We start from the raw sequence: 10654 nt of genomic DNA on the forward strand, positions 1-10654 counted from the left end.
ACATGTTGCCGTAGTACGAAGGCATTGAAAACTGTTCATTGTCATGTCATATAAGGCCACAAGGTGGCGCTGAACGTAGTATCTCGTGTGACCGCCCCGGGCAGCAATCATGGCTCTGCATCTCCTCTGCACTGACTGGACAAGTGTACGAGTTCTGTCCTGCGGTATTCCACGCCATTCTGCTTGTAACGCGTTGGTCAGTTGTAGGAGTGTCTACAGCGTGTTCTGACGTTGACGTACACGTCGATCGAGTTCATCCCAGAGGTGTTCGATTGGGTTGAGGCCTGGAGATCTCGACGGTCAGGGCAAATCGTTGATGTTGGCATTATGGGGGTTGTCTACCGTGACACGAGCTGTGTGCGTTGGAATGTTGTCCTGTTGAAACAGCTCCCTCTGGTGGTCAATGATTGGAAGAAAGTGAGGTTGAAGAATTTGATTCATGTAGCGATTTGCTGTCAAATTTACCTATCCACAACCAAGTCAGATCTCGTGTTGTAGGATATGGCCCCCACACCAAGATACTACCGCCACCGAAATTGTCGAATTCACGTCCATCTCGCCGGTGAAGAAGAAATCCTGATTCATCGTTAAACCACACTCGTCTCCAGTTTCTCAAATTCCAAGGCTGTTAGGTATGGCACCATCGCAAGCGTCGCTGTCGATGGATCTGTTGCAAAAGAGGGACGATAACTGGTCTTCTGGGTCGGATTCCAGCCTCGCGAAGATGGTTCCTGAAAGCATAGTCGCCTTTTACGGCAAGCATGGATTGCTGAAGGTCTGTGTGTATCGGTCACAAAGGTGGCAACTGGTGCTTTGGTAGACGATGAAGTGGCGTGCAACAAAAGCCTGCGATTCCCCTCTTTGGATACGTCTGTCTGAGTCTCGGCATTTTCGAACTTGAAAAAAGTTGACAATTGAATGACAAATCATTGGCTTATGCTTGCCCTTTTGTAGCCACTACCACGAGTTACAAATGCCATAATACACGTGCATTTTGCTTGACTGTTTTCCTCCATGACATTATTGAACAAGTATGAAACCAATGCCGTTTAAGACATTGCAAATCGACAATGGTTGCGTTTCGACGCACCGTTTATCGAATATCAAGCCACATTTTCCAATAACATATTTCCAATTTATATACCAGATTTGTTGTGAAGTCAGGGTCAATGAACTACATACTACCTGTGCGTTTTTTTTGTGTGTTTTTTAAGAGTGTATATGACGGCGGTCTGTAAATAATCGAGTCTGGACCAGACAATCCTGTGATTGATGTCATTTGCATCGATCCACGCAATTGGGATACAATAACATGCATCAACCAAATTAGCGAGCCTGACCAGTCGCATCTTACGACAAGCATAGTTGCCTTTTACGTCAAGCATGGGTTGCTAAAGACCTATTCTAACCTGGATCTTCACAGGTCGCGTGTATTTATGAATCATTTTCAATTGGCGATCTTGACCAAGAGTTCGAAAAATTAGCAGTCTTCACCAAACACCAAAACGCAGTTGGTGACTCGGCAAAACACCCCACTGCCACAAGCTAATTTGCATATCAATATCGTGAACGGATTTCTCTCTTGTTGGCATCAAACGCGCATTTTAAAAAATCAGAATGGGGGCGATTTACATATTGTTTTGCATAATTACATAGATATGCCTCTACAACTGCGACACTTAGTTGCATGACAATACATATAAACACATCAAAGTGACCTGTCGCTCTCCATAGAGCTTCGATGACAGCACGTGGAGCCGTACAATCGATGTAAACATAGGATAACTATTCAAATGGAAAATAGTTTTTCAAGATTTAGGATATTTTCTCAATGAAAGTTAACCATTCTCTGACGTATGTTTATCTAGATGTGTAGACTTGTTAAAAATGAAGCAGATGAAAAACATATGCAATATCTTGAAAGGACTGTGTAAGATGTGACGAATCGTGGCAGAGATGTATTATGCTGGTCACATGGAGCACTGGGTAGGAAAGTGCACGAAACATATCCAAGATACAGTATTCTGTATTTTAATAATAGTAACATATGCGAATAATATGGAAGCCTTTTAGGGCCATTTGTTTTGTTTTGGGGGTTTGTTCTTGAAATTTCAAGATCTTATGTTGAAATTTCAACATACCATCTTGAAATTGCAAGATACTAAGTTAAAATTACAAGACAATCATCTTGAAATTTCAAGATAATAATTTGAAATTTCAACTTAGTATCTTGAAATTTCAACTAGGTATCTTGAAATTTCAAGATAATAATTTGAAATTTCAACTTAGTATCTTGAAATTTCAATTAAGTATCTTGAAATTTCAACACAACATCTCGAAATTTCAAATGAGTTACTTGAAATTTCAAGAAAAAAAAACAACTAAAAGGCTTCCGTAGAATAATGTAGCAGTAACTTTCATTCGTTTGTTTAGGTTATAGCGGTTGTCAAAAGAAAATGGATGTTGTATCGAAGCAATTTTGACTCCAGCAGTTCCGATCGGCGCCGCAGCATGACCAACAGCATGATGTGCAATGACGTCACGCTCGTCAAGAACGGATCAAGGCACAGCAGCTGCCGATTCGTCATGAAATCAACTCATGTAATTTCGCACTACATGTTTTTCCAGCATATAATTTCAACCTCAAACCACCCAGTGAAGATACGTGTTTGAATTTGTCTTCGGCGTCCTATACTTGTCGTAAGAGCCAACTGACGGGATCGGGTAGTGAAGCTCGGTGACTCGGTTGATTTCGTGCTATGGTACCCCCACTGAGTGTGGCGTTGATCATAGTATCAGTAAATGGTTTGTCTGGTCCAGATTCGATTTTAAAGGCCGCATTTAGATGTTTGTTTATTGTTTAATGCCGCGCTCATCAATATTCCATGTATATAATGGCGGTCTGTAAATAATCGACTGTGGAACAATCAATCCAGTGAGTAACATCATGAGCATTGATAACGACGAAATGCATCTACCAAACCAAAAAGAAAACTACGCCAATAAGTAAGCATTTTTATAAAAATATATTCATATTATGTGTTAAGTTGCACGCACTTACTTGTCAAGAAAGAAAACTTCGTGATGTTTATGCTTCCACCTTTCTTCGGGAGAAAGTAAAGTACCTTTTGTTTATCATTACCAAACCACATTTTCTGTATGGTTTGTTTGTTGTTTAACGCCACACTCAGCAATATTCCAGCTATTTGGCGGCGGTCAACAAATATACGAGTCTGGACCAGACAATCCAGTGATTGACATAATGAGCATCGATCTACGCAATTGGGATGCATTAACTACGTCAGCGAGCCTGACCACCCGATCCCGTTGGGCGCCTCTTACGACAGACAAAATCGCTTTTTACAGCAAGTATGTGTTGCTGTTGACCTAATCTACCCCGCATCTTCACAGGTCGAATACTTATGAATAAAAAGGTGTTACATATATATTAGGTCATAAGGCATAATTTTAGTGCGAGATTAGAGCCAGAGTGGGGTGGTTTAAAGCGCTTTGAACAGTATATATATGGCGCCGTGGGTGATAAGAGTTTAATATAAAGGTCACAACCAGTGCTATTGACTGTTTCATTTTTTTCGAAATTTTGCTGCGATAATATTGTTTCAAATCAAGATCACGAGTGGATGAGTGAGTTAAGATTTACAGTCACGTCGGCGGTATTTACGTCATATCGTGACTACAACAATTTAAACATACAGACGAAATATGTAACGAAATAACAGCACGTTTCGATGTTTTCATTTATTCATTATCTCGCCCTTTGTGATCCTGTGGTTTGGGACGGATTAAATGGCGATGTTATTGTCTCAAGATCACTAAAACGAACTACTCAAGGATGAACATAGATATTCGTAATGTGATTAATGTCTTTGCTCTTTGCAGGAAGCTACTGAAATGCAGTGTATGGCCAACGGGATCACAGAACACGTGTAACTCTCTCTCTCTCTCTCTCTCTCTCTCTCTCTCTCTCTCTCTCTCTCTCTCTCTCTCTCTCTCATCAAAGTGTATACGTATACAAGTGTAACCGGGGTTGTGTAGATGTACAGGAAGACCATTCACTGGATTGTCTGGTCCAGACTCGATTATTTACAGACCGCCGGCATATAGCTGTAATGCATTGCTGAGTGCGGCGTGAAACAATAAACAAACAAACACATCTTGTCTGTTTTGAAATAGTGTTACTATGTACGGTTCAAACTGGAATAACACTGTTAAACATTCATATAATCATGATTAGTATCAAATTTCTGTTAACGATACTTATCTGATTACATATTTCCAGTGGCATTCCAAATGACAAATCTCAAGACTCTTTATTTCTGATTCATGTTCACTGAAAAGATGCTCAATGGGTCATGTTCTCTAGCAGAGCCGCGCCATGTATGTGATATACTTTGTGTACTCACGGAAGCAGTTAGTGTCAAAACCAAAACATTCAATTGTCATGAGCAAAACAGTTCTCATTTATATGAACACATCTCTTTTAATTTTAAGTTTTCACTTTTTTCACAGATTCTGTGGCCCCAGAAAGGCCCTTATTCTACTTTCTCTTTTGTGAATAACTGAAACGTAATACGAAATTATATTATATGGACAACATGTCCTTAAATATTGATCATTCTTCTCAGTGTGTCCATAGCTTGTTTGAGGAGCACAAATATGTATGCCCGCAATCATGTAATGTCACAGTGAGTGAGTGAGTTTGGTTTTACGCCGCTTTTAGCAATATTCCAGCAATATCACGGCGGGGGACACCAGAAATGGGCTTCACACAGATATTGGTGAGAAGTGTTTGTAGGCATTGCATGTTGCGTCTGTTGTAGATTCAAGTACATTATCATATCATCGGTTAGATCTTGGATCAAAATGAATATGGAAGAGAATTAATGTCATGTCCAGTTTTGGTTTGGATTGTTGTTTTACACCACACTCAGCAATATTCCAGCTATATGACGGCGGTCTGTATACATAATCGAGTCTGGACCATACAATCCAGTGATTGATATCATGTCCAGTAATGAAAATAACAATTTCGGATTCAGAAGGGACAAAGAAGATGCACTACTACTTCTATCTGGTGTTATTTGGCCACAGTCCGCCGTCATATAGCTGGAATATTGCTGAGTGCGGCGTAAAACAACAAACAAACATAAAATAATTTCACGTCATGTTAATATATGTGAAAAGAATTCCCTTGGGGTAACAGCGTATTGTCATTGTCACACACTTCAATGACGCTAAAACTTGCGCTTATAAATCATTGTAAAATGGTCCCATGATATTTATTTTCAATTGTATAAATAATCACTACACTTATTTATCGTGTGATGCTGTTCATTGATTTAGACGACCGGGTACGGTCCTAGATTCTAGCTTCATTTTAATCATGTATGTTCCCAAGGTACCTTGGTAGTGGAGACCCATGAAGATCCGGGGTAGAATAGGACTTCAGCAACCCATGCTTGCCGTAAAGGTGACTATGCTTGTAAAAGACGACTAACGGGATCGGGTGGTCAGGCTCGCTGATTTGGTTGATGCATGTCATCGATCCCAATTGCGTGGATCGATGCTCATGATGTTAATCACTGGATTGTCTAGTCCACACTCGATTGTTTACAGACCGCCGTCATATAGCTGGAATATTGCTGAGTTGGGCGTTAAACGACAAACAAACAAACAAAAAACCTTTTGATGATATTAATACTTATGGCAGCTTGATATTTCCTTAGTTTCCATAAAAATGTTTTGTTGCAAGATGGGTGGATTTTAAATGTGTTATATTAGATTCTTGAGAAATATATTCAGATGTTATAACTCAACACGTGATCAAATATTTACCGTGCATGTTAACATCACTGTATATTGTATATTGGGCACCAACACATTACGACAAGTGTATCTTCGTAAAGCAGGATGGAAAGTCATGTATAACAGAGTATGTTTCTACTACCTTTGTGTGTGTAGAGCATTTCTATTCATGACCTTCACTTGTTAAGTGATGTTAGTATTCAATGAATGCTTATCGCTGCTTTAATATGAATAATTCTCTTCAGTGGAAGGGTACGGGGTACGTTCATTTTTTTAATTGTCCCACTGAAACGACTTACTTTGATGTATGTTGTATGTTTTGGTGAATCATCAATCAACATTAAGGTTATCATATTATCATTTCTAATGGTGTTGCTTGGTGCTCTCACAGTATATATGTATCCATGTCCATAACAGTCACCTTGGCGTAATCCTCCGATTGGCAAAGGCAGGAGAACGACTGTGTTATAACACGGGTATTGAACAAAATTCTCACAGAATGCCATAGTTTATTCATTGTAATGTAGACTTATTTTTCTTTCAAGATATATTATCTTTCTTTAAATTTGTCTTTCAATGTATCGCATTATGGTGGTGTGTCTTTCAAAACATTCTTTTATCAGAACGGTAGATAAACCTTCAGAAATGACATCCCTTGACTCGGTGTGCACACGACCCGTGAAGATCCGGGGTAGAATAGGTCTTCAGCAACCAATGCTTGCCGTAAAAGGCGAATATGCTTGTCGTAAGAGGCGACTAACGGGATCGGGGGTCAGGCTCGCTGACTTGGCTGATCCATGTCATCGTATCTCAATTGCGTGGATCGATGCTCACGATGTCAATCACTGGATTGTCTCGTCCAGACTCGATTATTTACAGACCGCCGTCATATAGCTGGAATATTGCTGAGTGTGGCGTTAAACAACATACAAACAAACAAACAAACGGTGTGCATACTCGCAAAAGCATGGCGATAATGTAGACAAAGGAATCTGGTGCTATTACACGATAGTGAAAAAGTAAAAAGATGAAGTTGTAAAATATTCTGAAGACAGAGAGAACCTCAATTATTCTTCGAAAGATTCTACTTCCAATTGTTCATTGATTGGAAATATGGAATAGTATACACTCTTGAATTTTAACTCACTCACTCACTCACTCTAAATTAAGTGTCAGTTGCATGTACGTGTTGAATCTATGCACACGTTAACGTATGCTTTATATACATGGAAGATATTACGACAGCATCAGTATATAGAATAGATATTTCTCAACCTTGTGTGACAATGACGTTTTTTATTTCCATGAAGTGTAAATAGTTACCGTACTGTAACCACAGAAAATGGGAAATCATTCAGTATGAAGAAAGTCTAAAAGTCTGGCGTTGACATGTTAATTGTGTTTTCGAAAGTACTCTCAATCTCATTAAAATCAGATCTAAGTTCTCGCTGAGGACATCCCATTACGGGTCATGTCAGAGCGACCTTTCGGGAACTTTGACCGATCACTGAAACGTCTAACAAGAAATCGACATCAATTGGAAAGCAGTTTTCTCGAGCTTAACGGCATTCGTTTCAACCTGGCAACTTCCATTTCTTGAAAAACATGTTGACACAGCTCTCGATATAAAATCTGAAAACTGAACAAACGCACAATCCGGAATGTCTAATATCTTTTAAGCAACGCTTTGATTGGTCGGATGAAAGGTCGTTATGGCGTGAAGGAGGAGATCTTTGTTTAGTGATAGCGACAACTAAGATCTGTTTTTAATGAGACTGAATGTTGTCTCCTCTTGTACTTTTTACTAGGCAAACAGAGTTAACTCCCTTCTCGAACCGCCGATAATGCGGTTTCTCCAAGAGAAGCACACACACACAAAATACAAATTTAGGGCCTTAGGTACGTATATGTTTTGTTAAGACAACTTTGTATAAATGTTAGTGATATATACACACGGAAATGGTTCGTTTCAACATAGAGTTTCAACTTTATTCAACTGTACGGTAACGATACTGGTGCCTCCATCAAACAAGGGGCGGTCGGGTAGCCTAGTGGTTAAAGCGTTCGCTCGTCACGGCGAAGACCCGGGTTCGATTCCCGACATCAGTACAATGTGTGAAGCCCATTTCTGGTGTCCGCCGCCGTGATATTGCTTGAATATTGCTTAAAGCGTCGTAAAACCATACTCACTCATTCACTTCATCAAACAAGTGATCAACATCAGGGAATGACATGGTTACACGCCAAGAGTGAGTGAGTGAGTGAGTGAATTGGGTTTAACGCCGCTTTTAACAGTATCCCAGTTATATCACGGCGTGTCAGCTTAATGTTGTAGGAAAGCCCGAAAGTTATGCAGGTCTCAGACGTTTACCACTTCGGTGAAACCCACGAGCACGGGTATGATGCTGACAAACCTAGAAACATAATTGGGGCGAACCGGGATTCGAACCCACAATCATAGGTTTCTGGCGTGCCCAAGGGACGCAACTCTGCACAGCGAATCGCGGCGCCTTAGACCACTGGGCCACCCGTGCCCCCCAACAGTGTGAGATTCTAGTTGATGGTTGATAGGATAAAGTGGCCCTTATCTCAAATCAAGTGTACATTTTATTTCTGGTGCGTGGTTATTTGATATAATTAAAGACAACCTTGCATGGAAGATGTGTCATGTACAATGATTAAGATATTTATGTTTGTTTGGTTTTAAACTTCTTACAACTGTGATGGTTCATTCAGTCATTGTGTATATAGTTCTGTGTCTTGAATGCTGGTAATAAATCATATTATACGTGCATATGTATTGAGCACTTTTATGTTTCAGAGATGGGACATACATACATATACACATGCACACAAGTTAAGCGCCACGATATTCATAGTCTCTTCATTTCACGTGTGGGAATCAGAAATACGAAATATGATGATGTATGACGGAATTAGGCTTCCATAGTTTCATGAACTCAAATTTGTCCAGATATGTAATGAGTATGAGGCGTAGGGTTGAAGCTGTGGTCAATGTCCGTGGATCATACACACGTTACTGACGCTTCTGTCTTGCAATAGACTCTGCACTCCCTAGGGTGTATATGTGACACCTGATATGGTCTGCTGATATCATGACAGTTACATGACAAAAAAAGTTTTTCAATGTTTTCTAATCCTTCAATTTCTGGTCTTCGGTAAAATTCCTTTCTGCTCATATTCTTTTGGAACACACGATAAACTTGCTTTTGGACAACTTGTGCATCACCGGAGGTTGACATATACGGCTTCTAACAATCATACATTTCGTTATAATAGTCATCATTATAGTACCAAAAGTAACAGTTCACAAATATAGTGGGTGGCGCTTAACTTTTGTGCATGTGTATATATAACCTGGTCACATCTCCAAAATATCCAGCACACATATATCCCGAACTGTTGGTACGCGTGGTCTTACGCAACACAATCTCAAATTGTTGTTCTTTATCAGCAGATTGTGATCAGGGAACACTTGAATGGGACACTTTGCTACATTTTGAGGATTATTTGGGAATAAGAATGATAAATCCAGACAAGGAAATTGTGACAAATGTGACAAACGATACCGTTCGCATCTTCCAGAAATAATTCACCAGCACCAGCACCTGCACCGACACCAGAACCAGCGCCAACATGAGCACCAGCACCTGCCCCAGCACCGACACCAGCACCTGCACCGACACCAGCACCAGCACCGACACCTGCACCTGCACCTGCACCTGCACCAGCACCAGCACCAGCAGGAGCACCAGCGCCAGCACCGACACCAGCACCTGCACCAGCACCTGCACCAGCACCAGCACCAGCACCTGCACCAGCACCTGCACCAGCACCAGCACCAGCACCTGCACCAGCATGAGCACCAGCGCCAGCATCGACACCAGCACCGACACCAGCACCTGCATCGACGCCCGTACCGACACAAGCACCAGCACCTGCACCTGCACCAGCATGAGCACCAGCGCCAGCACCGACACCAGCACCGACACCAGCACCTGCATTGACACCCGTACCGACACAAGCACCAGCACCTGCACCTGCACCAGCACCAGATACCAGCACCTGCACCGACATCAGCACCAGGTACCAGCTCTGACGCCAGGCACCGGGCACCAGGCACCAGCACCAGTACTGTATGCCTCAAATGTTAACTCAAATGATTACTCCAAGTCGGGTGCTTTCAAGACTGGGTAATTCATGTGTATTTCTTTTGTTCTCGCGAATGCTGCCTGGGGTTATTCCAAACAAATTGTGTCTTTTTGGCGAACAAATATAGTGTGAGGGGCCACAACACCAGAGACATTTTGACAAATATGTATATAGAAACTAGCTATACCCAGAAATCTCCTTCCCATTTGTTGGAACTGGTTTATTTGCAATAGCTTCTACTTTTGCATTGACCAGTTGAACCTGACCTTGACTGACTACATGACCTAATGGAAAATTTCTAAGCAATTTTACTGTCAAATTTTCCTGTGCCAATCTCTTAAAGACTGCAAAGAACCTATTCATATTGTTGTCCAACTCCACTGGGGTACGAGTCAGTTTTAGGTAACAAATTCAGGTCGGTACAACATTGGTAGGTGTTGTCAAGACTGGGTACAAGATGCCTTGTGAATTACACTCACTGTCATTTGGCTCCCTGATGTCGTTCTCAAACATTAACTTGGCTTAACTTTGGAGTGAGACGGATGTTGTATAACAGTCAATGCATCACCTACATCTATGTCATACTAGCTAAGTCGGCATGACCAGGTACATCTGGACACAAATGGACTCATGGATCAAATCTGACTACTGTTGC

At 41.1% G+C, this 10654-nt stretch overlaps 1 protein-coding gene across 1 annotated transcript in view; it reads left to right on the forward strand.

Moving 5' to 3' along the window:
• The window catches only part of LOC139465127 (calcitonin receptor-like), a 64909-nt gene extending 60958 nt beyond the window's left edge, over positions 1–3951 (forward strand). The window contains exons 12-13 of the mRNA XM_071246816.1: positions 2434–2601; positions 3901–3951. Coding sequence (XP_071102917.1) covers positions 2434–2601; positions 3901–3951 — 219 coding nt within the window. The remainder of the gene's footprint in view (positions 1–2433; positions 2602–3900) is intronic.
• Positions 3952–10654: the final 6703 nt, after the last annotated feature.

This window comes from Haliotis cracherodii, unplaced genomic scaffold (assembly GCF_022045235.1).
Source record: "Haliotis cracherodii isolate W230 unplaced genomic scaffold, xgHalCrac1.p SCAF_17, whole genome shotgun sequence".
NCBI classification, from domain to species: domain Eukaryota; kingdom Metazoa; phylum Mollusca; class Gastropoda; order Lepetellida; family Haliotidae; genus Haliotis; species Haliotis cracherodii.